Here is a 27,216-nt window from a genome sequence, read left to right on the forward strand (position 1 = left end):
TCTATTTATATCTATCTATCTATCTATCTATCTATCTATCTATCTATCTAATCTATCATATCTATCTATCTTATCTGCCATCTGTGTGTGTGTGTGTGTGTGTGTATTTATGTATGTATGTATGTATGTATGTATGTATGTATGTATGTATGTATGTATGTATCTATCTATCTATCTATCTATCTAGGCAGCCGGTGTCTATGTTTTGTTTCATTTCTCATTTTATTTATAATTTAGAATAATCTTATTTATTTTTTATTATTTATATCTATCCAGCCGGTGTCTATTTCATTTCATTTCTCATTTTATTTATAATTTATAATAATCTGATTATATCTATCTATCTATCAATCATTATCTAGGCAGCTGGTGTCTTATGTTTTGTTTCATTTCTCATAATAATTTGATATCTATTTTATTTATATTTATAATAATCGTATTTATTTTTTATTATTTATATCTATCCAGCCGGTCTATATTTCATTTCATTTCTCATTTTATTTACAATTTATAATAATCTGATCTATCTATGATTATCTAAGCAGCCGGTGTCTATGTTTTGTTTCATTTCTCATTTTATTTATAATTTATAATAATTCGATATCTATCTATCTATCATTATCTAGGCAGCCGGTGTCTTGGTTTTTTTTTCATTTCTCATTCTATTTATAATTTAGAATCGTATTTATTTTTTATTTCTTATATCTATCCAGCCAGTGTCTATATTTCATTTCTCATTTTATTTATACTTTATAATAATTTGATCTATCTATCTATCTATCTATCTATCTATCTATCTATCTATCTATCTATCTATCTATCTATCTATCTATCTATCTATCTATCTATCTATCATTATCTAGGCAGCCGGTTGTCTACGTTTTGTTTCATTTCTCATTTCATTTGTCATTTATAATACATTTATTTATTTAGCCACCCGGGGCGTCTCAGTCCGAGCGGCTCATCTGAGGTAAAAGCACCTTTGGGCGGGAACCGCCGCTCTTTCCTCGCGCCCAACCGACCCCCGGGGGGGGGGGGGAGAGGCAAGGGGGATGTTTCCCGCCAGGGGCGTCCGCGCGCCCCCGACCCCACCCTTTCCCTCCTCCCCATGCTCCGCCCACTGGGGGGGCGTGGCGTGGCGCGCGCCTCCCTCCGCCCCCCCCTTCCCCGCCGCTCCCCACCCCTCCCCGCGGCGAGGAGCAGAAGCAGCGGCGGCATCGGCTCCTTGCGGGGCGGCAGGAGCAGCGCGGCGGCCGCCTTCCCTGCCGCCATGGCCGGAAACAGCGGAGGCCGTTGCATCGTGGTGAGGAGCTGGCGGGGGGGGGGGGCGAGAGAGAGAGGGAGGGTGGGAGGGGGCGTCCTGGCAGCGTTGCCTGGCAACCGGGCGCGCGGAAGAAGCGGGGGGGGTTTTCTGTTCGTGGTGGTAGTGGTGGGGGGGGGAAGAGTAAGATAACCCACCCTCCACGCCTGGGGGCGGGGAGGCCTTTTAGCCGGGAGGGAGGAGGCCGAAGCCCCTGGCGAAGGGTCTCTGGGCATGTCCAGAGCGCCTCTGGATCAACTCCACCCATTCATTGCTGCTTTTGCCCCCCCCACCCTCTCCCCAAAGACCCTGCCCACCCTCTTGGCCTGGGGAGGGGCGGGGGGGGGCGGGATGGTCAGCAGAAAGCAGGAGAGGGCCATCTATTTTGGGGGAGGCCTGCAAAGTGACCTCTGTGCCCTGGCAGACCCTGCCAGTGTGGGGGGGGAGGGCATCCCTTGTTGGGGGGGGCAGAGAAACCCCTTGTGGGGGGAGAAGGAGACCCTGACAGAAGGGGCTGGGGGGTTCCTTCAGGGCAGACAGGGCACAGAGGGGACCTTATCCGACCTCTTCCCCCCCCAAACAGCCAGGAGGGGCTCTGGTTCTCCCCCCTCCCCACTTTGCCAGCTGCAGGAAGAAGCAGCCGGGGAGGGAGGGCAGGTGGGCTCTTCCCCACCCCAGAGACCTTGTTAGGAAGGAGCCAGGAGAAGTCTTTCCAATCACCACCACCACCACCCTCTGTCGGCGTGTCCTTTTAAAGGCCTCAACCTTTAAAGGGGGTTGAGTGGGTGGGTGGGTGCCACCCAGGTGCCCAGCTAGGCCGTCCTCCCCATCCCACCCACCCTTGTCCCGAGACCAAAGGGAAATTCGAAAAGTTTTGGGTTTTTTTGCATGCCTGGCAGCACGAGAGCGATGCTTTAAAGAGACAGAGAGAGATTCCCTGCACAAAAGATCCCAAGATCCGCTTGCTCGGAATCCTGGAAAGCCGCTGGCTGGCTGGCGTGTGCCTGGTGGATGGGATCCTCCCTGGCAAACAGCCTCTACTGCCTCCATTCATCAGACACGTGCTGAGATGAGCAATTTCCTGCTCCGGGCTTAAGAGAAGATACCTGGCTCTGCTTTGCGGGGGAAACCCGTTCCATCCTTCCTGGAAAAGGGCCGGGGGGGGGGGCTTGGGTGAGGAAGCCGAACCTTCAGGAGTTAGGAAAGGCAGACTGGAGGACCCCCTTGGTCATCACAAACCCACCCACCCACCCCAATAAGGCAGCAACTTTTTTTTTGAAAATACAGGAGCGCATGTGAGATCTTGGACGTTGCTGCTTCCTCATCGGTCCGCTGGGTCTTCCTCTCTGAAGTTCTGTTTTGATTTTATTCTCTTTTTTATTTTAAACTGGCGGGGTGGGGGAGATACTCTTACGGGAAGTATTGGCGCTGCTCGGACAGAATTGATAAGGAGAGAAAAATATCAGCTATAACAACGTGGAGGGTTGTTGTTTTTTTTAAAAGTAATCCTGTGTCTTTTGTGCAAGTAGGTTAATGGTTAGGAGAAGACATTTATCGTAACCAGACTCTCTGCTTTTATTTTATTATTATTTTTTTTGAAAAGCTTTTTTTCAATTTCTATTTTCACCTACCGTATTTTTCAGAGTATAAGACTACCTAGATTTTGGGGAGGAAAACAAGGGAGAATACATAATAGCGTTTGTTAAGATGTAATGATGTACTTGTGGATATTTACTGTATTTTTCGGAGTATAAGATGCACCTTTTCCCCCACTAAAAGAGGGTGAAAATTTGGGTGCGTCTTATACCCTGAATATAGCCCTTTGGCCTCTGCCTCCTAGCAATTTGCCTCCTTGCAACAAACAGCACAGAGAATATACACTGTTTGTCGTGTTATATTTCAAACTGCACTTGTACAGATGCTGTTAAAATTGATGTGCTTTCTGGAAGTATACGGTACTCTCTGCTATTTAAAAGAATAGCAATTTTAAAAGCAATAGCTGGGGGCCTCTTCAGATCAAGCATTTGTTTTAAAAAGCTTCTTCATTTTGTTAAGTTGTCTAGAATAATAATAAAGCAGCCTTTAAAAAATAAGTCTAATAAATTGAACATTCAGTAGGCATTTATAGTTACTGATTTACCTCCTTGCAGCAAACAGCCTGATTAGCACAAGAAAAAAAAAATCTGTTTCCTAGGAATTTGCCAGCAAGCAGCAAGTTTCACTTTCACTTTCTCTCCGATCATCAGCTGTTACAGGCTGCAGGGATTGCTATGGCCTATTAAAGCCCCCATTTGCTGCAAAGAGGTAAATTGCTGGGAGACAGAGGCCAAAGGGTTGGGTAGAGCTATATTCAGGGTATCAGACGCACCCAAATTTTCACCCTCTTTTAGTGGGGGGAAAAGGTGCATCTTATACTCCGAAAAATACGGTTAAGTAGCAACAAGTACATCATTACATCTTAACAAACGCTATTAGAGCCGAGGTGGCGCCGTGGGTAGAGTGCTGTACTGTAGGCTACTTCAGCTGACTGTTATCTGCGGTTCGGCTGTTCAAATCTCACCAGGCTCAAGGTTGACTCAGCCTTCCATCCTTCCGAGGTGGGTGAAATGAGGACCCAGACTGTTGTTGGGGGCGATATGCTGACTCTGTAAACCGCTTAGAGAGGGCTGAAAGCCCTATGAAGCGGTATATAAGTCTAACTGCTATTGCTATTGCTATATTATGTATTCTCCAATATTCTATCAATTCCTCTCGCCGTCTACCCACAATAATTCTCATTTGCTCTTCTGCTTTCCTTACACCATATTATACCCTATTCCACAAAGGCACTACCTCCTCTCTCCTCCTCCCTACCTCCTTCCTTCCCTCTTCCATCCCTCTCTTCTCTACTTCCCCTCCCTCTCCTCTTCTCCCCTTTCCACTCCTCCTCTCTCTCCTACTCTGTTCCTCACCTCTTCTTCCCTCTCTCCTGTCCCCTCTCTTCCCCTCATTCTCTCTGCTTTTATGAGGAGAGGAGAGGGGAGATGATGTTCCTGTGTGATATATATATATATATCTGATTTTTCCATTCCATTAAATCTGCAGACGTGACCTAGAACTTTGACCTTTGGGGTGGAGGGGGAGAATCTCTCCCCTATCAAAACACCACAAGTAGAACTCTGTAAACTTCCAACCTGGTTTTTATTAGTTTATTGTTATCATGCTCCCTTTTTTTTAACCGAAGATAAGATACATGGTTGTGTAAATGACAACCAATTGATCTTGAAAGATAACTAATAACGAAAGAAGATGTGTTGTAAGAGTTCAAAAAAAACCCCCAGAGTAATCGGAATTTTACTGCTTAAGCATCGTGGCAGTTTCTAGAATGCTTTTTGAGTTCAGACATGCTTTTTAGCCAATCTGCCTGAGCCTGCCTTGCAGTCACCAAAGGGAGGAAATGTTCCAGCTTTATTTCTTTCTTGCTCAAATTACTGATTTGCTCCTGCAGCCTAGCTGGATGTTTGCATCTGCAGAACATTTCTCCAGAAAATGTTGACTGCAAGGAGTTCCTTCTCTAGTTATGCATTGGTGCTCAGGTAACACATCGGCACGTAGAATATTGGATAAGGAAAACAGGTGTGTTAGCCTCATTGTTGATACAGGGAGCTCTTCCAGCTTATGTTTTGCATAAACTGATATATATATATATCACAACCCCTGGTATGCCCAAATATGGGAGGAGGGTTGTGACAACCAGGGGTTGTGACTTTAAATATATACCTCTCACCCTGGCTGGCTGATAAGGAGTCGAGCTCTGTAGCTCAATGGTTAACACATCTGCCTAAGAGGCAATACAGCCCAGGTTCGAATCCCAGTAAGGGTATGGCTAGCTGATGAGAGCTAAATAGCTTGAAATAGATCTATACTAGTCTCCCTTTATTTATTTATCAGCATAAATATAACATATATATATATATGTATGTATGTATTGTGTATATGTATATATGTGTATATATATTGTTGTATTTATGCTGTAATGTACAAATGTAATGTAACAAATGTAATGTAACAAAAAGGCAACAGTAAAAATATTGGGTTTCTGTCTGGATGGTCTCTTGTGACGAGCCGAAGGACAGAGAATGGAAGTAGTGATCTTCCTCCCATATTTGGGCATACCGGGGGTTGTAAAAATCTAATATATATATGTATGTATGTATGTTGTATTTGTGCTGATAAACAAATAAAGGGAGACTAGTATAGATCTATTTCAAGCTATTTAGCTCTTCATCAGCTAGCCATACCCTTACTGGGATTTATATTTTTATATTTTATTTATATATATATATTTGTCTGTGTGTGTGTGTGTTTTGTATTTCTGCACAAATGTATCAAAGGCAACAGTAAAAATATTGGGTTTCTGTCGTGATGGTCTCTTGTGACGAGCTGATGGACAGATAATGGAAGCAGTTAGCTTCCTCCCATAATTGGGACATACCAGGGGTTGTTATATATATTAAATCGATTTATAGGCCACCCAATCCCAGAGGAGCTCAAAAGATAGCGGAACTCTGCTTGCTTTGGTTTAAAAGTAAAAGGTTTTTTTTTTTTAATGGCATCCAAATATCTTGGGTTTTAATATGTTAGAATTCCATTTTGTCCGGTACTGTTTGATACACTAAATCAGGGGTGTCCAATCTTGGGAACTTTTAAGACTTGTGGATTTCAACTCCCAGAATTCCCCAGCCAGCTGACTGGGGAATTCTGGGAGTTGAAGTCCACAAGTCTTAAAGTTGGCTGGGGAATTCTGGGAGTTGAAGTCCACAAGTCTTAAAGTTGGCTGGGGAATTCTGGGAGTTGAAGTCCACAAGTCTTAAAGTTGGCTGGGGAATTCTGGGAGTTGAAGTCCACAAGTCTTAAAGTTGGCTGGGGAATTCTGGGAGTTGAAGTCCACAAGTCTTAAAAGTTGGCTGGGGAATTCTGGGAGTTGAAGTCCACAAGTCTTAAAAGTTGGCTGGGGAATTCTGGGAGTTGAAGTCCACAAGTCTTAAAGTTGGCTGGGGAATTCTGGGAGTTGAATCCACAAGTTTTAAAGTTGGCTGGGGAATTCTGGGAGTTGAATCCACAAGTCTTAAAGTTGGCTGGGGAATTCTGGGAGTTGAATCCACAAGTCTTAAAGTTGGCTGGGGAATTCTGGGAGTTGAATCCACAAGTCTTAAAAGTTGCCTGGGGAATTCTGGGAGTTGAAGCCCACAAGTCTTAAAAGTTCCCAAGTTTGGATGCCCCCTGCACTAAATCACGGCTTGGAATGTTACAAATATTTAACATTTGCTGAAAGGTTTTGAATAGGCCCTGGCTTCTTTGCAAAAGATCTTCACACACCGGAATCCCCAAGATGGAATCTTTGCAAACCCACTGGCCTCTTTCAATAAAGGGTGGATCACAGACCACGATGCTCCTCTCTCTTGCGGGATGCAGCTTTCCTTGGGGACTCTGCAAATGTTGTCTGCACTCTGGAATATGCTTCGAATGCAAACGCAGTTCCTCGCAGGTTGTAACCATGAGTATTGTCCAGCCAGTGCGTTTCTTCCTGCGGGGTGTTGAGTTCCAGGTTTAAGTCAAAACAGAAAAGCAGAAATGGCTGCTTTCGAAGCTGATTTGGGTGGCAGGGCTAGAAAATACCTGGATGTTCTTTTCCGGATTGTTCCGTGGAGGAGCAAAGGTGTGGCAGTGTGGAAAGGCGGCCGGTTGTTAAACTTTAGTCTGTGGAACCTTGCCAGCCGTGCGTTTTAATTCCATGCGCGCCAAGCTGCTTTTGCATCAGCGGCTTCTTTTTATGAAGTCAGAAATTGCGGCCTGCCCCGCTCTCAACTTGTTCTGCTGACCATCCCCTGCATTCTTTCTCAGCGGGGTTCTTTATTTTTCAAAAACGATCCTTGCCCTTCACATGAATGAAGAAAACCTGAATTGCTCCTTTGTCTCAAGGAATCAAATCATTCTGAAAAGATTGATTGATTTGATTTGATTATATTTATATGCCGCCCTTTTCCCCCGAAGGTGACTCAGGGCAGCTCACAATTCAAATCAGGGAAGGGGGTACAGACAGGAAATAAAAAGACAAAACATAACAATACATAATTTAAAAACACACAACAGTCATACCATTCGAGGCGGGGGGCAACAGCTCTTTAGCCCCAGGCCTGTCGGAACAGCCAGGTTTTGAGGGCTTTGCGGAAGGCCTGGAGGGTGGTGAGGGTTCGAATCTCCACGGGGAGTTCGTTCCAGAGGGTCGGAGCGGCCACAGAGAAGGCTCTCCTCCGGGTAGTCGCCAGTCGGCATTGGCCAGCGGATGGAATTCGGAGGAGGCCTAATCTGTGGGATCTGATCGGTCTATTGGAGGTAATTGGCAGCAGGCGGTCTCTCAAGTACCCAGGTCCAATACCATGAAGGGCTTTATAAGTGACGACTAGCGCCTTGAAGCGTATCCGGAGACCAATAGGCAGCCAGTGCAGCTCGCGGAGGATAGGTGTTACGTGGGTGAACCGAGGTGCACCCACGATCGCTCGCGCGGCTGCATTCTGGACAAGCTGAAGTCTCCGAATGCTCTTCAAGGGCTGCCCCATGTAGAACACGTTGCAAACGCCACAACCCTGAGATTTTAGTCCCCCCCACAAAAAAATGCCAAGCACGCAACTCCCCCCACCCCAGGCCACGGATTCCGGGTGGGGAGAAAACCCAGAGACCCTCCCTGGCTTCTGTTGTGGGCTGCTCTCTTCAGAGACGTATCATTTATTTATTGTTATTTTATTTATTGTTAAAATTTATATGCCGCCCAATCCCGAAGGACTCCGTTATCTTTGACCTCGCCCTGTTTTTGTTCCCCCTCCGCGCCTTTTAGATTGGAGACGACGAACAAGGTTACGACCTGGATTTGTTCTGCATCCCCAAACATTACGCGGATGATTTGGACAAAGTCTTCATTCCTCACGGGCTCATCATGGACAGGTTGGTCCGACTTGCCGCGTCTGTCCTGAAATGTTTCCCTGCAAGATGCAGCGGGCTTGCGACCCCCAACGGAGGCCAGCATTCATGTTGCTAAGCGGAGACCGTTGTTAAGAGAGTTCTGCCCCATTTTACGGCCCTTTTTTTTTTGCCGTGAATCTCTGCAGTTATTGAGTGAGGGACGTCGTCGTTAAGTGAATGGCTTCCCCGTTAACTTTGCTTGTCAGAAGGTCGTAAAACGAGGATCACGTGACTCCCACCCCCAATTTAGGGGCTGCTGTGACTGTCACGAATACCAGTTGGTTGCTTAGCCCCCAGGTTTTGATTAAGTGACCATGGGGATGGTCGTAAGTGTGGAAAACGATCATAAGTCACTTTTTTCAACCGTGCCGTTCTAACTTTGAAGGGCCACTTAGCGGACTATTATAAATCAAAGACTTGCCTGTACGAGCTGGCTTTAAGGAACTTCCCCGGATGAAGACTTCACTCCTCTGCAACCAAAGCGGTGTATAAATTTAGTCAAGGGATATAAGCAGGGTGCCCCACCCGCCAAGGACGCCCCCCCCCTGAAAGGAAGGCGGGGCTTGCCAGGCGCAGCGGGTGACATTTTTACCAGATCTGCGGGAAAAAAGGCCAGCCGTTCATCAGCTTCTGTGTCACAATGGCTTCAAGCATTAGACCTTTAAAAATGTCCCCAGTATTAATAATCTTTGGTTTTATCCCTACGAAGCAGATGCCTAGCAATCTGGACAAATATAATACAGCTCCCGCAGCTGCCGAATCATTTTTTCTTCTCATAAATAATATTCCCTTTACTAAAAGATGGGATCGAATGATGGATATATAGCTATATAGAGATATAGAGATATATAGAGAGAGAGATAGAGAGAGAGAGAGAGAGAGAGATAGCAAGAGCAAGAGCAGTTAGACTTCTATACCGCTTCATAGGGCTTTCAGCCCTCTCTAAGCAGTTTACAGAGTCAGCATATCACCCCCACAGTCTGGGTCCTCATTTCACCCACCTCGGAAGGATGGAAGGCTGAGTCAACCTGAGTTAACCTTGAGCCGGTGAGATTAGAACTGCTGAACTGCTTACATAAGATAGATAGATAGATAGATAGATAGATAGATAGATAGATAGATAGATAGATAGATAGATAGATGATAGAGATAGATAGAGATAGATGATAGATAGATAGATGATAGATAGATAGATAGATTGATTGATTGATAGATAGATGATAGATAAATAGATAAATGATAGATAGGTAGATAGATAGGTAATAGGTAGGTAGGTAGGTAGATAGATAGATATAAAGAGATATAGATAGATGATAGATAGAAGATAGATAGATAGATAGATAGATAGATAGATAGATGATAGATAGATTGATTGATTGATTGATTGATTGATAGATGATAGATAAATAGATAAATGATAGATAGGTAGATAGGTAGTAGGTAGGTAGGTAGATAGATAGATATAAAGAGATATAGATAGATGATAGATAGAAGATAGATAGATAGATAGATAGATAGATAGATAGATAGATAGATAGATAGATAGATAGATAGATAGATGATAGATAAATAGATAAATGATAGATAGGTAATAGGTAGGTAGGTAGGTAGAGAGATGAGAGACATAGAGAGATATGAACAATAAGATTATTATAAATTATAAATAAATGAAAAATGAAATGTAGACACCGGCTGCCTAGATTAGGTAGGTAGGTAGGTAGGTACATACATACATACATACATACATACATACATACATACATACATACATACATACATACAATAGAGATAGAGACAGATATAAAGATATGTGTATATATAGATATAAACATACATAAACACGTAAAACAAGGGTGTCCAATCTTGGGCCACTTTATTAAGACTCGTAGACTTCAACTCCCAGAATTCCCCCAGCCAGCCGCGCCTGGCTGGGTGGGGAATTCTGGGAGTTGAAGTCCACAAGTGGCCAAGGTTTGACACACACCCCCCTCCACCCCCAATGTAGGATGTAAATGAAGTCGGTGTATAATGTAACGTCCATAGCAGGCTTTGCTGCATAGTCCCCTGTTTTTAGCATACCTCGAAGGCATGGCTCTCCCAACCTGAAAACGTTTCGCTACTTTGCTTTTGAATTCCTGGACAGGCCCCTCTTGCACCCCCACCCCCCACCCCATCTGCCCCCAGGTAATCGGGCCGTTGCAGAACTGGATTCCCTTTCCTTCCCCCAAATCCCGCTTCCCCGATCCCTTCCGAAGGTCGTGCAGTCGCTTTCTGGAGGCTGAGATTTGCTTTGGCACGCGCTCCCTAGAAGTTCTGCGGCTGTTTGGCAGCCCCGTGATTTGATTAACCTTGGCAAGTGAGAAAAAGCAGGGATGTCATTGAGCAAACAGGTCAACAGTCATATTCACTATCAGATGGGAGATTTATTTATTTATTTTTTTTAAGCTGTGTTTGTTTCCTTTCCACCTTTGTTTCCTAAAACTGGGTTGAAACCACTGGATTTTAGCTGGGCGCGGACACCCAGCGTCTCTGCATTCACGACAGTCCATTTAATGACCTCCCGAAGCTACGACAGCACTGAGAAAAGTGACTTACGACTGTTTTCATATTCGTGACTGTTGGAGCCTCCCCGTCGTCGGGTGATCAAAATTCAGGCGCTCACATTTACGACGGTGGCAGGGTCACGTGATCCCCCCCCCGCCCTCTGGCGATCCGTCCGACAAAGTCAACGAGGAAGCCAGATTCATTTAACGACCGTGTCGCTAACTTAACTGCAGCGGTACAAGAGAAGTTGTAAAATGGGGCAGGGCTCACTTTAACGACTGTTTCGGTTAGCAATGGAAATTTTGAGTTCAATCCTGGTCCTCCGCGGAGGAGTACTCGTAGTAAATCTCATTTTTCTTCTTCTTTTTTTCTTTTCTTTTCCCCCCCTTAGGACGGAGAGGTTAGCCCGGGAAATTATGAAAGCCATGGGGGGACACCACATTGTGGCTCTCTGCGTCCTGAAGGGAGGCTACAAATTTTTTGCCGATTTGCTGGATTATATTAAAGCCCTGAATCGGAACAGCGACAAGTCCATTCCGATGACCGTGGACTTCATCCGCCTGAAGAGCTACTGCGTAAGTCCGGTCTGTTGGAGAACACACTTTTTGAATTCCCGTCTTATTGCCCGCTAGAATTCGGAGCCTGCAGGAATACTCCTAGAATAATCAGGCCTTTCAGTAACGTGATTGCACTTGTATACTGTTGCTCTTTAATTCCAGTGTTAAAATAGGACAAGCCGAATATATTAATAGATAGTAGAAATACACCGAAGGGAGGAGTAGAGGGATAGAAGAAAGAGGGGTAGAGAGGGTGGGAGAGAGGACTGGAGGGAGGGTGAGAAGGAAGGGAGGGAGTGTATCGGGAGAGAGGAGTGGTAGAGGGGGAGGGGAAGTAGGGTAGAAGGGAATGATGGAGGGAAGAGGGAAAGTTGAAGGGGGGCGAAAGAAAGGGTGTATGGAGGGTCGAAGAGGTACATTGGGTTTCTATTTTGGGGGGTATTGTTGACAAGAGGGAGGGCTGTGTTTATTGTTTAATGTTATATGGCCCCGGTTCTGCACAGTATATATGTGACTGTACGAAAATGAAAATGGAAAATAAAAAACACATTTACAAGAAACACATAAAATTTTTTTAAAAAAATAACAATTAAATAAAACAAAGAATAATCAGGTCTTTCTTTGGTGGCAAAACCCTTTCTGAAACGGGGGGGGGGGGGAACAGGCAGTAATTTGAAAACAATGTAGGCTCCTTCTCTCTCCTTCAAATCTTACTGTGACCATGAAGTCCAATCATGCAGGAGCAGTGATTGGGTTTCGTTTTTGCTCCAAACGCAGTGTTTCTCAACCTTAGCAACTTGAAGATGTCCGGACTTCAACTCCCAGAATTCCCCAGCCAGCGAAAGCTGGCTGGGGAATTCTGGGAGTTGAAGTCCGGACATCTTCAAGTTGCTAAGGTTGAGAAACACAGCAAACCAGAGGGAGCATCTCAGGTTGGGGTGAGAAGCGACCTCAACAGAAGGATAAAGACCGTTTCCTCTCTGTGAGCAAGGGGTGAGCACATTTCCCCGGGGCATAAAACCCAGGGTGAAAATCCTACAGGTTCGGGCCAGTTCGCCCGAACTGGTAGTAAAAAAATGCTTAACAAGGTAAAAATAAACATCCCAACCATCAGCTGTGCTGCGCGATGATAGGAACTTTTTTAAAATGTTTTTTTAGCATTTTAGTTTTTGCTCCCAGGAGGTTTCCCTGAGGCCTGCTAGGCCAAAAATGGGGAGGGGGTGTGCTGTGAAAGAAAGAGGGGGGGGAGGGAGAAAGAGAGAGAGGAGGGAGGGAGGAAGAGAGAGAGAGAGAGGGGAGGGAGAAAGAGAGAGAGAGAGGGGAGGGAGGAAGAGAGAGAGGAGGGAGGGAGAAAGAGAGGGGGGGAGGGAGGAAGAGAGAATGAGAGAGAGGAGGGAGGGAGAAAGTGAGAGAGGAGGGAGGGAGGAAAAGAGAGAGAGAGAGGAGGGAGGGAGGGAGAAAGAGAGGGGGGAGGGAGGAAGAGAGAGAGGGGAGGGAGGGAGGAAGAGAGAGTGAGAGAGAGAGACAGAGAGAGGAGGGAGGGAAAGAGAGAGGAGGGAGGGAAGGAGGACCACAAATCTGGCATTACATGCAGCTGCATAGGATACCTTGAAAGAGCACAGCAATCCAGGCCTGGAAGGTACCTGGAGGTCATCTAGTCCAACCCCCTGCTCCAGCAGGACAGTGTTAACATGAGTTTCCGTATTTTGACACCCCCCCAAGTCACATAACTACATAGCCACGCCCACCCAGTCACATTACCCTCACCACCACCATCAAGCCACACCCACAGAACCAGTAGGAACTTTTTTTAGATTTCACCACTGCATAAACCCCGTCTAAAGGAGTGGGGCTTACCTTGGAGTCTACATGCCTTGTAAGATTAGGCAAGAGGGGAAAAAATCTTGTTTGCAGGATGCATCACAGCTAAGAAAACATGACTTTTCCTTTTGCTGAGGGGGGACGAAGCCACAGGCTTGCTAATGTTTTAAAAGTTTCCATTTCAAAAAGGGCTGTGGTGGAGTTGTTTTTTTTTTTCTCTTTCCTTTCCCAGAGGTTTCTGTAGTATTAATAACAGCTTTTACTTCTTCTTTTTTTTGTCTTCTTTTTCCCCGACTAAACTTAGAATGACCAGTCAACCGGGGATATCAAAGTAATTGGCGGGGATGACTTATCAACCTTGACTGGGAAGGTATGTGCCAAAAGAAGAACATAGATACGGAGGCTTCTGGAAAGCAGGGATATGCAATGCTCCGTCCCTCGTTCATCAGCAAAATGTACTTAAAATGAAATGCAATTAAAGGTGTGAAAGCATTTCATTATAAAAAAAAAAATAGTTGGTGCAAAAACATCGCCAAGTTTCCCTTGCAATCCTGGCTTTGTCAGAAAGCTTTGCTAGCTAATCATGTGGCTCCTTTCTGCCCCATTGCAAGGATGCAGGGTGCACATTTTTATAGACACAGAAATGGTGCTCTTGTCCCTTTAGGGAAGGGGAGGAGATGAAACCAGAAAAATTAAATCCATGCACTCTTCCACGTAAGGGGGTTCCTATGTTGGCCCCACATCGCTGTTGTTTGAACACCAGATCCTGGGATCAAAAAGAAACAGACATTATAACTTCCAGCGGATTCTCCCAAAGGCTTCCAGATGTTTCAAGTGATCCCTTTCCTAAGTTCAGCTGCAGATTTAAAAACCGTCGGTCTCTAGATGTGGTGTTCAAAAAACATTTTGTTAGTTTTGGCCATGAGAAAGTAGTTAAACCACTTCAAAAATGCTAGCTAACTAAAAGCATTTAGGATGTGCTTCTTAAGGTGTTTAATTCATTGCCTTTCCTAGTTTTAATTGTTGCTGCTTTGTGGTTAAGACGTTTACGTTTGAACTTAATTGTTTAAAGTCCCAAAGAATGTACTCATGAGCTCTTAATAATTTTTGTATTTTAAACACAATTTGTAGCCATTTTCTCCTGGCCTGTTTTATAGGTGGGGCCTTTACCTATAATTACGTGGTAGTTAATTAGTTTTTAAAAAATGAAAAATAGACGTCGGAGTTAAAAACTGTACTAAAATCACTGATGGCCTTCTGTCTCTTCTTTTTCAGAATGTCTTGATTGTAGAAGTAAGTACTTCAGTTGGCAGTTACTACCTTTAAGTATCTTTTGGGGCCCGTTGTATGTATGTTTTGGGGAACGATCCCGGTGGAACGATCTACCTGCAGAGATTCGGACCCTTACTACTTTCCCGGCCTTCCGTAAAGCCATCAAGACCTGGCTGTTCCGGCAGGCCTGGGGCTGTTGGTTGATATCCAGCCCCGCTTAGATGGAATGGGTGACGTGAATTTTAATACTGTATTTTTTTTTAATCCCTATTTTTTAAAATTAAATGTTTCTTGTCTGTTGTGAGCCGCCCAGAGTCCCTATGGGAGTGGGCGGCATACAAATTCTAATAAACTTGAAACTTGGGGATGAGGGACACCTTTCCTCATCCCCGTTGATTGATTAACTCACTTGGTGACCAAATGCACATTAATAATTCACGTCGAAGTTTACTTGCCTTCGTAAAAGGCAAGTAAAGACACTTGATCAAGTTTTAATCACGTATGTTAAGCCCTGAAGCTATCTCCTTTGTATTATTATTATTATTATTTTATTATTATTATTTAATGGATTTATAGGCAGCCCAATCCCAGAGGACATATATCTTTGTAGATATATTCTCTTTTATTATTAAAGCCCTTCATGGTATTGGACCTGGGTACTTGAGAGACCGCCTGCTGCCAATTACCTCCACTAGACCGATTAGATCCCACAGATTAGGCCTCCTCCGAATTCCATCCGCCAGCCAGTGTCGACTGGCGACTACCCGGAGGAGAGCCTTCTCTGTGGCCGCTCCGACCCTCTGGAACGAACTCCCCATGGAGATTCGAACCCTCACCACCCTCCAGGCCTTCCGCAAAGCCCTTAAAACCTGGCTGTTCCGACAGGCCTGGGGCTAAAAAGCTTCTACCCCTTCTCGAATGGTATGACTGTTGTGTGTTTTAAATTATGTATTGTTGCGTGTCGTTTTAATTTTTGTCTGCATCCCCCTCCCTTGGTTGAGTTGTGAGCCGCCCTGAGTCCCCTTCGGGGGGAAAAGGGCGGCATATAAATAAAATAAACATTCAAACAAACAAACATTATTTTTCTAGGCGGAATGTGTCCCCGTGCAGCATTTCATTTTATTCTGGCCAGTCACTCATCCGAACTAGATATCATTTGCTGTAATTTTTCTCCAGAACAAGCTGGTGTGTGATCCCTTCCTTTGTTTCCTCCTTAGGATATCATCGACACTGGGAAGACCATGCAGACCCTCCTGTCCTTGCTCCAGCAGTACAATCCAAAGATGGTCAAAGTAGCAAGGTCAGAGCTTACCCTTCCCTGCGTCCGTGTCACTTTTGAAAGCTCTACCACCACCACCACCCCCTCCCCAGGCAGGGCAGAACAGTGATCCCACTTTCAGCTAATGTTATGGCCTGCCAGCGGACCTGGTAGCAGGTTTGAACACTGAGGAGGTTGGGGAGGAACCTGGGCCAGTCCTGGAGTCTGGGGAAGGCTCTTCACGAGGGCTCTGTGTCGGAGGCAGAGAGGGGGACAGAGCCGTATGCCAGTTATCAGCTGCCTTCGGAGTCAGACATCAGTGAGGCAGAAGAACAGCTGGAGCCTGTTCCCAGTGTGCGCATGTGCAGAGTTGCCAGATGAAGGAAAGAGCTAAAGAACAGGGGTCGACTGGGGAGTAAGGCCACAGGTGGACGGTGAATGGCCCCTCCCAGAGGAAATAAAAGAGGAGCGAAAGGGGAGTGGAGTTTGCAGGAGACAATTAGTTCGCTTCATTGGTTCGTGACTCTCTGAGTCTCCTGGCCATATTTTGCAGATATCGTCCTGGCAGCTCTCCAAGCCAGATAAGGTCTGTGACTGTAAATCCTCCTTCGAAAGACTTTGCTGGAAGTGAATGAGCAGAACTCACAGTTAATAAAAGGGTTTTTTGACGGGACAAGGAGTTTGCTTCAGGCTCTCGGGAAGCCTCGGTCAGAACAGCTAACACATCCGAGCAAAGAATGTAACTTTTTGCTCAGTGGTCTTTACTTTTACTACGAAAAATCTGAGCTAGCAACATGCACTTCGTTGGCGTGCTTTAGTGAACCACGGTTTAGTGACAAAAGATTTGGGTCTGGGGGAGGGAATATCAGTGTCCATCACACGCAGCTCTCAAAAGACCTATATTTTATATTTACGATCCCTGCGGCCTCCACATTCTCTCGCCAGGAGCTGTGGTAAATTATAACCATTTTATGTACCGTATCCGGACCCTCCCTTCATCCCTGTTGGCTTTGCCGTCATTGGCTTCTAAAGTAGTTTGTCTGGCGGGCTGATGAACCGAAGACTTAGGTAGTCACTTTGGAGGGGCTTCCTTCTCCACAGTCTGAGAACCGGTAACTTCTGTGGCCATTCCTGAAGGCCTGTGATTTTGAGAAAGGCCCAGAATCATGAGTGGGGCTAATAATAATGATAATGATGATGATAATGATAATAATTGCTAGGTCCTTGGTTAGAACTCGAGCTGTTGAGCTACCCAAAGGCTGTGAATCTCACCAAAGATTAACCAAATAATTATAATAATAATAATAATCACGCAGACTGATTAATCGCGCAGACTGATTATAAATTGCGGCACAATTCAGTAGCACAAATGATCCACTGGAATTTGTGCAAAAATTATAATATTAAAACAGCAACAAACTGGTGGGAACATCAGCCTGAAAAAGTCACCGAAAATCAGATGGTCAAGATCTTGTGGGATTTCCATATACAAACGGACAAAATACTGGCGCATAATACACCAGACATCACACTGGTTGAGAAAAATAAGGTCACAATCATAGACATCGCAATACCTGGTGATAGCAGGGTCGCCGAGAAGGAGCATGAAAAAATTGCAAAATACCAGGACTTAAAAATCGAAATTCAACTATTATGGCACAAACCAGCAGTGGTAATTCCAGTGGTAATTGGCACACTGGGTGCTATTCCAAAAGCACTGGAATTACATTTAAAACAGTTAAAAATTGACAAAATCACCATCAGTCAAATGCAAAAAGCCGCACTGCTTGGATCCGCACGCATATTACGAAAATACGTTACGACGTCCTAGGCCCCTGGGTGGGGCCCGACTAGTAACCAATGCCAAATCCGGCGAAACAACTGGCCACTGTGATACAATTCTATAATAATAATAATAATAATAATAGCCTTTATTGTCATTGCACATCATGTGTACAGCGAAATTGGTTTAGCCTCCACTGGTGCAATCCATAACAAAAAATACAAGGACGACATAGACATAGAGAATAATACTTATACAAATAATTGGGGGAGGTGCAGAGGTGGGTTCCTACCAGTTCGCACCAGTTAAATCTACCGAACTGGTTAGAGGAGGTTCCACCAGTGGACCTGGAAAGCAGGACCACACCTACAGAAGAGGTTCCAAACATTTTTGAAGCCCACCACTGACACACACAAACACACACACAGACTCACAGAGAGAGAGAGAGAGAGAGAAAGGAAGGAAGAAAGAAAAAAAGAAAGAAAAAGTGAGAGAGATGAAAGAAAAAAAGAAAAAAGGGACAGAGAGACAGAAGGAAGGAAGGAAGGAGAGCAGAAGGAGTTCATCAGCCCGCCAGACATGGCCAGCAAGCCACTCCCACCAGGTCACATGGCCGGCAAGCCACTCCCACAAAGGAGGCCACACCCACAGAGTAGCTTCGAAACCTTTTTGAAACCCACCACTGGGGTGGCGGGGAAGGAAACTACTCATGCGTTTCCATATGTACGTGCAGTGATGGGTTTATGAGTCTGACAGCCCACGGATAGGAGCTGTTTTTAAACCTGTTTGTCCAGCTGGCCGCACCTCGGTGTCTTCTGCCCAGTGATAAAAGTGAAAGAGAGATACTGGCCAGGGTGTGAATCATCCCTAAGCATCTTCCTCACTCTGCTGAGCTGGCGGTGTCGTCCAGTGGTGTTAGGGGGCAACCGATGGTTTCTTGTACCGAATTAATAAGGTGCCCCCAAGAATGCCAGCTGCTTTCTCTCCCCAGGCGTAGGGTGATTGGAGGAAACCTTGTTTAGGAGCTGCATGGGCCATGCACGAAGAGGGCCCATTTCCCAATCTGGCTGCCTTACCAGAGATGTATATGTTGGCTTGTGGCTTTCCCCTTCGAGCCAGCGGAGCTGCTCGGCCTTTTAAGGAGGTTTGATCCTCTGCGCTTCGCAAGGAAAGTGTACCTGCTGATGCGAACCAGAGACGGCGCAGTTGAGAAAGCTGCTCACTGCCGGTTTCGGTTGCCCGTAACAAGCTTCTCTCGAGTGTTGGTCATGCTCTGACCTTCAACCAAGCATTGCAGCATTGATAGCAGGCAAGCAGTCACTGAACCGGCTTCTGTACAGTAGAGATAACCTCTCCCCACCCCCCTCACACACACACACACACAGCCACACTCTTCCTTGTGAGGCTTGTGGGAAATAAGGCAGTGGGCCACTCAGTCTTTCCTGCTGGCTCGCTCAAGTTCGCAGCCAGGCAGAGGCCGATGTGGGGAGGAAGTGGGGCAGTGTTTCCTCTTTCTCGACCGGCCCTGCTTTAAGGAGGCAGCCGTGGCACTCCGGTTCTTTGCCCGAGCCAAGAAACAGCCTTTGCGTACACCTAAAACTCTGAGAATTTCGTCCGAAGGCTCTTTTTGTGGCCTGTTTTGTTTTTCGCCGCACCTGTGAGGAAGGGCAGGACGTAAAGCAGAGCACAGAGGGGTCCAACCTTGGCAACGTTATGGATTGCCTATAATTTTTTGCTCCTACCGGTTACACGAGTTGACTTTGGTTTGGCTTATTCTATTTTTTATTTTATTTTATTTCTCTATTTTTTTTATTTCTTTTATTTAGCAATAGCAATAGCAATAGCAGTAGACTTATATACCGCTTCATAGGCCTTTCAGGCCTCTCTAAGCGGTTTACAGAGAGTCAGCATATTGCCCCCAACAATCTGGGTCCTCATTTTACCCACCTCGGAAGGATGGAAGGCTGAGTCAACCCTGAGCCGGTGAGATTTGAACCGCTGACCTGCTGATCTAGCAGTAGCCTGCAGTGCTGCATTTAACCACTGCCCACCTTGGCTATTTTCCCCTCCCTACCCCCACCCTACCCCCCAACACCCCACCTCCCTCCCCCCCCCCCCGACTTCCCAGAGCCCGTACACGGCATAGATTTTTAACAAACACAGTCTAAAATATATTGAGAAAAGGGAAATTTAAAAAAAAGGGGGTTAATAACATCTCTACATTGATCTTAGCTTCTTCCTGCTACACTAACTTTGAACAGTTTAAATCATTCCTGACCTTAAGCATAGGCTATCTGGAATTTCTTAGTCCCGTATTTGTTTTGTATATAGTCAATCCATTTTTTTCCAGTCTCGTTTATATCTCTCATTTGAGTGATCTTTTAGATATGCCGATATTTTAGCCATCTCGGCTAAGTTTGTAACTTTGTCCATTCTTGACTTGTAGGCAAGTCTTCCTTCTTCCAGTATTGTGCCACCAACAGTCTTATTTTTTATTTTATTGACAGCCTGTTGGTGAAAAGGACACCCCGAAGCGTGGGATACCGGCCTGATTGTAAGTGACTCTTGTGTAAGCATCATGGAATCTTAGAGCCCCCCCTTCCCCCCCCCAGGGTATTAAGGGAACGCCCGTTGAAACCAGAAATCAGTTGACTGAAACTGGTCAGCAGAGAGAGACGCCTGTAGCAGGAGATGGAGCTGGATTACGATAACAGCTTTTCAGCGCCTTGAAAAATCTAGTTGTTGGCTGTGTGTTTGCGGGCAAAACTAAGCCCAGCTAACAGGGTAGTAAGCCAGTGCTTAGCCCCCTTCTGTTTAAGAGAGATTTGCTCCTTAGTGACCACGTTTAGGATTTCAGCTTAACAACAGTGGGGTCAAGCCCGATTTTGCAGCGTGTGCATTCGCTCTTAATTTTGGGGAGCTCTTCCAACTTCCTCCTCCCTTCTTTTTATTCACCATGGAACTTCGGGTGCCGTTAGGAAAAATGCACCTGTTTAACTTACCGGCTTATAACAGACCCGGTTTGATTTTTAAAATAGAGCCCGTGCTGCAGCCCTCTTAACGAACCACTCCCGTTAATATTATTAGTATTATTAACACGGTTGTCTCGAGCCAGAGGTGGGTTCCTGCCAGTTCTCACCTATTCGGTAGAACCGGTTCATCAAATCTACCGAACCGGTTAGAAGAGTTTCCACCAGTGGACCCGGAAAGCAGGCCACACCTACAGAAGAGGTTCCAAATTTTTTTGAAACCCACCACTGGTGGGTGTATAATGTCCCACAGTTATCTACGCATTAATAATGATCTAGTAATATTTCCTTATACATTTTAGGGACCCTTCCTTACATAATTGGTATTTTCTTTCATACTTTTGGATTTCTAATTTTTGTTTCTGTTAGTTGGCAATTGCTAAAACCAATCCCAGGTGAAAAAGTATTCAAAGTCTTCTTGATTTTAATTGTCAATTTATTTATCTCTGCACATTGTAATATTTATTCATTTACATATCTCTGTTTTTCCACCGTTGTGCAAACACAATTCCAGCAGCTGCTAACATGTGTAAAATTAAATATATATTATACTCCCTTTCAAACAGCCAACAAAATATTTCTGGTTTTAATTCCATCTCTTGCTTTACGATTGCTTCTAACCACTAACGTCTGAATAGCTACTTGGACCGACCTAAGTACTAATTCATAATTTCATATCCGGTCACATGGGCGGCAAGCCACTCCCATCCGGTCACATGGGCAGCAAGCCACTCCCATCCAGTCACATGGGTGGCAAGCCACTCCCACAAAGGAGGCCACACCCACAGAGTAGGATCCAACAATTTTTGAAACCCACCACCGTCCCAAGCCCTGCCTAGGACTAACTTTCTGCTTTATTGTGGTTCTTTTTTCAGTTGTTGGTTTTGAAGTGCCGGACAAGTTTGTGGTTGGATACGCTCTAGATTATAACGAATACTTCAGAGATTTGAATGTAAGTTATTAACGCAGATCATATTGGGTTTTATTTTTTATTTTTTTTAAAGAAACAATTTTCAAGCCTGCCTTTACTCTGCTTCTTTTAGCGATGGGAAAGGGGGGGTCAAAAGGAAACAGCTGGAAGGGATATTTTTTTTCTTGAGGAAACAAGTCCAGAGTCCTGTGGCAACTCACAGGGCCCTCAAGCCACTTTTCCCAGTCTGATTCCCATCAGTTTGGTATGGAGCAAACGGACAAAAGTTTGTAAAAAAAAAACAGGAGGCAACTTCTTGGCAAAGAAACTGTCAGAATTCAAAGACTATACAGACTTAAAAGCAGAATTTGGACTACGGTTTTCTTCCGGTAAACAAGGAGGTGGTTAAGCAAGTGGCAGCCACGTTTACGACCTTTGGGCCATCGTTAAATCATTACAGTTGTTAAGTGAAGCGGTTCCACCACAAATCCGTGTTCGACTAAAGGGCGCTCGACGAAACCGCGTAGCTGACGTCATCACAGGGCGACAACAGCGCGGAGACAGAAGCACACCGTAAACGCTAAACCTAAAATTAACACCTAAACCTAACCCCCCCTAAACCTAATCCTAAACCTAAACCTAACCCTTAACCTAACCCTTAACCCTAAACCTAAACCTTACCCTTACCTTAACTTGAATTGGCTTGCTTTCAAAGCGCTATTTAAAGCGCCCTTCTTTCTCCGCGCTGGCTGTTGTCGCCCTGTTGATGACGTCAGCGACACGTTTTAATCGGGCGCGCTTTAGTCGAGCGCGGTTTTGTCATGCCACAAAGTGAAGCATACAGTCATTAAGCAAACCCAGCTTCCCCCATTGGTTTTGCTTGCCAGAAGCAGGCTGGGAAGGTAGCACTGGAGATAACGTGTGTCTCTGGGATGCTGCAGCCACACAAACCGGTTTTGCCCAGGGCCCAGATTTTGATTGCGTGACCCGCGAGAATGCTACAACCGTTGTTAAGTGTGAGGACCGTTCCTTTCAGTGCCGTTGTGACCTTCAAGGCCGCTAAATGGTATGGTTGTAAATGGTGAGCCACTTATTAAACAGCAGGGAGTTTATTTTGAACATGGCAGCCCTGTAGTGTCCCGGGGGGGGTGGGGGGTGTTTGCCCCAAACGTTGGCTTTCAATGCGAGAATCAGCAAAAGAAGCTCTATCTTCTTGTTGAGCCACGGTGGTGAGAGTGCAGTACTGCAGGCGACTTCTGCTCCCTGCCGGCTGCCTGCAATTTGGCAGTTCGAATCTCACCAGGCTCAAGATTGACATAAGCCTTCCGAGGTGGGTAAAATGAGGACCCAGATTGTTGGGGGCAAGAGGCTGGCTCTGCAAACCGCTTAGAGACGGCTGTAAAAGCAGTGTAAAGTGGTATAGCAATAGCAATAGCAGTTAGACTTATATACCGCTTCATGGGGCTCTCAGCTCTCTCTAAGCGGTTTACAGAGTCAGCATATCGCCCCCAACAGTCTGGGTCCTCATTTCACCCACCTCGGAAGGATGGAAGGCTGAGTCAACCTTGAGCCGATGAGATTAGAACCACTGAACTGCAGATAACAGTCAGCTGAAGTGGCCTGCAGTACTGCACCCTAACCACTGCGCCACCTCGGTATATAAGTCTTAAGTGCTACTCCAAATCCAGAAATTTGGCTTCAACCCACCAGAATCCCCAGCATGGTCTTCTGACCGGTGCAGTTTACCACATCTGGAGTGAGCTCCACTGGAGGAAAAAAATGAGTTGTTGAACTCCCAATTCCCAGCAGTCCCAGCCAGCAGGACGTTTGCTGAAAGAGGCTGGTCTTTGACAGTTGGGGTGACCACTTCCAAAGATTTTGGGCAGAAATTCTAAGTGTTATTGCCCTTCCTTCCTTCCTTCCTTCCTTCCTTCCTTCCTTCCTTCCTTCCTTCCTTCCTTCCTTCCTTCCCGGTGGTTAGAATGCAATATTGCAGAATAATTCTGCCCACTGCTAGGAGTTCGATCTTGAATGGCTCAAGGTTGACTCAACCTGCCATCCTTCCGAGGTGGGTAAAATGAGGACCCGGATTGTTGTTGGGGGCGATATGCTGACTCTGTAAACCGCTTAGAGAGGGCTGAAAGCCCTATGAAGCGGTATATAAGTCTTAAGTGCTATTTGCTATTATGAATTTGGAAGCCTCTTCCTCCTTGTCTTTCAGCACATCTGCGTGATCAGCGAGACGGGGAAAGAGAAATACAAGGCGTGACCTCGGCTGGTTTCACCCAACAGCAACGAGACCGTGAAGCTGACCTCCAAGCCCCTCCCCGCCTTTCGGTCCAAACACCAGCTTTGGATTGTGGAGTGATTCCCACTCTCTCTCTCTCTCTCTCTCTCTCCCCCCCCATCCCTCGTCATAATTGCTTGCTATAACTTATTACATATACAGCATGGGAAACTCATCTTGTTCATTTGCATTTGGGAAGTCAAAAGGAAGTTTCCGCTTCCCCCTTTTTTTAAATTTGCACTATGCATCTCCTCCTCCTCCTCCTCCTCCTCGCCCCTCCCTTCAGAAAAACAAATCCCCCCCCACTCTTTTTCTCCCACCCGCTCGCCCCTTTTAAAAAAAAAACCTCATTAGTTCATGAAATAGTTCAGTGTTTCTCAACCTTGGCAACTTGAAGATGTCCGGACTTCAACTCCCAGAATTCCCCAGCCAGCATTCGCTGGCTGGGGAATTCTGGGAGTTGAAAGTCCGGACATCTTCAAGTTGCCAAGGTTGAGAAACACTGAAATAGTTATAAGTACTGTAAATGTATAAGGCATTTTAAGATGGGAAATCTATATTAGTAATATTTTTTAAAAAAACAAGTAATTTAAGTTTTATATTGTAATGAAATGTAATTGAGATTTTTGGGGAAAGGGTGGGGGGGAGTGATAATCGCTGCTCCAGGGGGGGGGGTGTAGGGAAAGAGGCACACGGAGCACCTTTGGATAGTTTTGAAAGGAGCATTGATGCTCTTATGCTCCGCTGCTCTAGTTGCCCCTTGCAGAGTTAAAAGAAAATAAGTCTATTTGGGTCTGGGGGTGGGGGGGTGAAATGCGACGACGTCAACAAAAGTTCAGGATTTGAGGGCACCGTTGCCCGCTGGCATCCTTTGGCGAAAGGCCGATCAAAGGAAAAGCTGCTTCCACCCCAGCCGGCAACGCACAAGTTCCCCCACACAAGCTTGTGTCATTCTCCCTCCGTCCTCTTTGAGTTGTGTTGCCTTTCGCATCCCACCCCCATCGTCTTTGTATTGCGTGTCAGTGGGGGGAAAAACAAAACATGATTGTAACGCTGACCCCTCTGAGGTGCACAAAGTGGATGTACTTTAAAAAATAAAAGCTGTTTCTTCAAAAAGGCTTCCCCGGGCAGTTCTGAGCCGGCTCCACCGTATATTTAAAGCAATCCCTCTTTATTTTATTTTATTTATTTATCTAGGCCTCAGTTTCCCCATTCTCATCCAAGGGCAATGATTTCAGGGAAGAATCCGGGGCCCGTTTGGGCATTCATGCAATGATAGGCGCTGTTGGGGAAACGCTCTTGGCAATTCCTCTACACCAGGGGTGCCAAGCTCAATTTCATGGAGGGCCGCATCAGGATTGTGTTTGATCATGGGTGCCTGTGGAGGCCTGCTAGCGAAAACGGAGCTCGGGAGGGCCGTGCGTGGTCCTCGCTGGCAGAGGCACAGTGGGCTGGCCCTCCGCTTTTTTTTTTTTTTTTTAAGGGCAGCCCGCGGGCCAAACCTAAGGACTCGCGCAGGCTGGATCCGGCCCACGGGCCTGAGTTTTAACACCCCTGCTGTAGAAACCCACCTTTCAGACCGAGGAGCTCTCGTGTTCCTTCATAGTTGTTAGTCCCTAAGTTGTGTGTCTCGCCCTTCACAACCCCATAGACCGCAGCCTGCCAAAAAAAGGACCCTCCTCCAATATCCCAGAGTTTGTATTGTATATTCAATTGTATTGTATTTTATTATTTGTATGCCGCCCTTCTCCGGGAGGACTCAGGGCAGCAAACAATTCAAGGGGGAAAAGGGGAACATAGAACAGAATACAAGTAATTAAAATAGGCAAGAATCACGCAACCACACAAGTCGAGAGGGGAGGGGAACTCATCACCCCCAGGCCTGCCGACAAAGCCAGGTTTTGACGGCTTTTCGGAAGGCCTGGAGAGAGGTGAGGGTCCGAATCTCCACGGGGAGTTCATTCCAAAGGGCCGGAGCTGCCACAGAGAAGGCCCTCCACCGGGTGGTAGCCAGATGGCATTGGCTGGTAGACGGAACCCGGAGGAGGCCGACCCTGTGCGATCTAACGGGTCTGTGGGAGGTAATTGCCCAAATTCATGTTCATTGCATCCATGACACTCTAACCCAGGGGTCAGCAACCTGTGGCTCTTCCAGCCCTCTGCTGTGGCTCGCTGTCGCCGCTTGGCTCCACAACAGATAGGGCTTTCGGTTAGGACAGGTGGAGGAAAAAGGACGCCGCGCTAGGAGGAGACTCTATGGTGGGGGAACTGGACTTCCGGTCGGCTCCAGAATTGAATTGGGGGGGGGCTTCTGGGTAGGACCTTTATGGCTCTTTTTAAGGTTGCTGGCCCCCTGCTCTAACCTCTGCCATCCCCCCCCCCTTCCCTTTTTAGTTTTCAATCTTTCCCAACATCAGGGTCTTTTCCAGCGAGTCCTCTCTTCCCATGGCTTCCCAGTTCATCCCTGTGTGTGTTTCGGGGTCTTTTACACTGGAAATTGTCATGAGACTGGCTAATTCTGATGCCCCCTAGAAAATTACAAGTGCCTAAAAATTTTAGGTGCAATTTCTGTCCTTCCATTCAGTACTTTCCATTGGTTTCTTCTGCCCCAGTTCAGGATGGTGGTTTTAAAATAAAGTTTTAAGCGTTCTCATTTTCTCTGCTACTGGCTGCAACAGGAGAGTGACCTCTGCTGTTCCTCGGGCTGGAGCACATTTGCAGCAGCGCATTAAAATGTGGCTCACTCACCAGGGAAGCCAGGCGGATATTGATTGGCATGGAGCTGCCACTGAGAAAAGTCAGAATCATCTAGGCGATGCCCTGGCACACGCACACACCCAGGCGATCCGTTGGTCCATTTTGCCTTCCATCCGGAAGTGGGGGATGCTCGCAGTTGTGTTAAATCAGTGCTGTTGCTTTGGGGACTGATGTCAACACATGGCTTAGTGCAGTGTTTCTCAACCTTGGCAACTTGAAGATGTCTGGACTTCAACTCCCAGAATTCCCCAGCCAGCGAATGCTGGCTGGGGAATTCTGGGAGTTGAAGTCCAGACATCTTCAAGATGCCAAGGTTGAGAAACACTGGCTTAGTGGCACCTATGGGGCAGGCCACGATTTACTTCTCAAACCATGCTTAAAAGAAATCTCCAGGTTTGTTTTGTTTAAAAGAGACTTTATTGATTGAAATGAATCTCAAGCGTTTTGTACAACATAACAAATGAGAACAAATAGGTTCGTGCTTCATGCCGAGTAAAAAGAAAAGAAACTTAGCTACTTGCTCCGTGGCCGAATCCTGCCTTTGCAATTACAGGTGGGAAAAAGTGGACCTCCTTCATATTAGAGCCGAGGTGGCGCAGGGGTTAAATGCAGCACTGCAGGCTACTTCAGCTGACTGCAGTTCGGCGGTTCTAATCTCACCGGCTCAAGGTTGACTCAGCCTTCCATCCTTCCGAGGTG

At 46.0% G+C, this 27,216-nt stretch overlaps 1 protein-coding gene across 1 annotated transcript; it reads left to right on the plus strand.

Moving 5' to 3' along the window:
* Positions 1-1,184: 1,184 nt before the first annotated feature.
* On the plus strand, positions 1,185-24,092 carry HPRT1 (hypoxanthine phosphoribosyltransferase 1). The gene is made up of 9 exons (XM_087727223.1): positions 1,185-1,303; positions 8,175-8,281; positions 11,235-11,418; positions 13,526-13,591; positions 14,497-14,514; positions 15,711-15,793; positions 20,042-20,088; positions 21,439-21,515; positions 23,695-24,092. Exons 1-9 carry the CDS (start codon positions 1,271-1,273, stop codon positions 23,740-23,742), a joined length of 663 nt encoding a protein of 220 aa, XP_087583349.1. The 5' UTR covers positions 1,185-1,270; the 3' UTR covers positions 23,743-24,092.
* The last annotated feature ends 3,124 nt before the right edge of the window (positions 24,093-27,216 follow it).

The sequence above is a fragment of the Thamnophis sirtalis genome, unplaced genomic scaffold (genome assembly GCF_051295495.1).
Source record: "Thamnophis sirtalis isolate CommonGarterSnake01/CBP01778 unplaced genomic scaffold, rThaSir2_p1.2 scaffold_13, whole genome shotgun sequence".
NCBI lineage: Eukaryota > Metazoa > Chordata > Lepidosauria > Squamata > Natricidae > Thamnophis > Thamnophis sirtalis.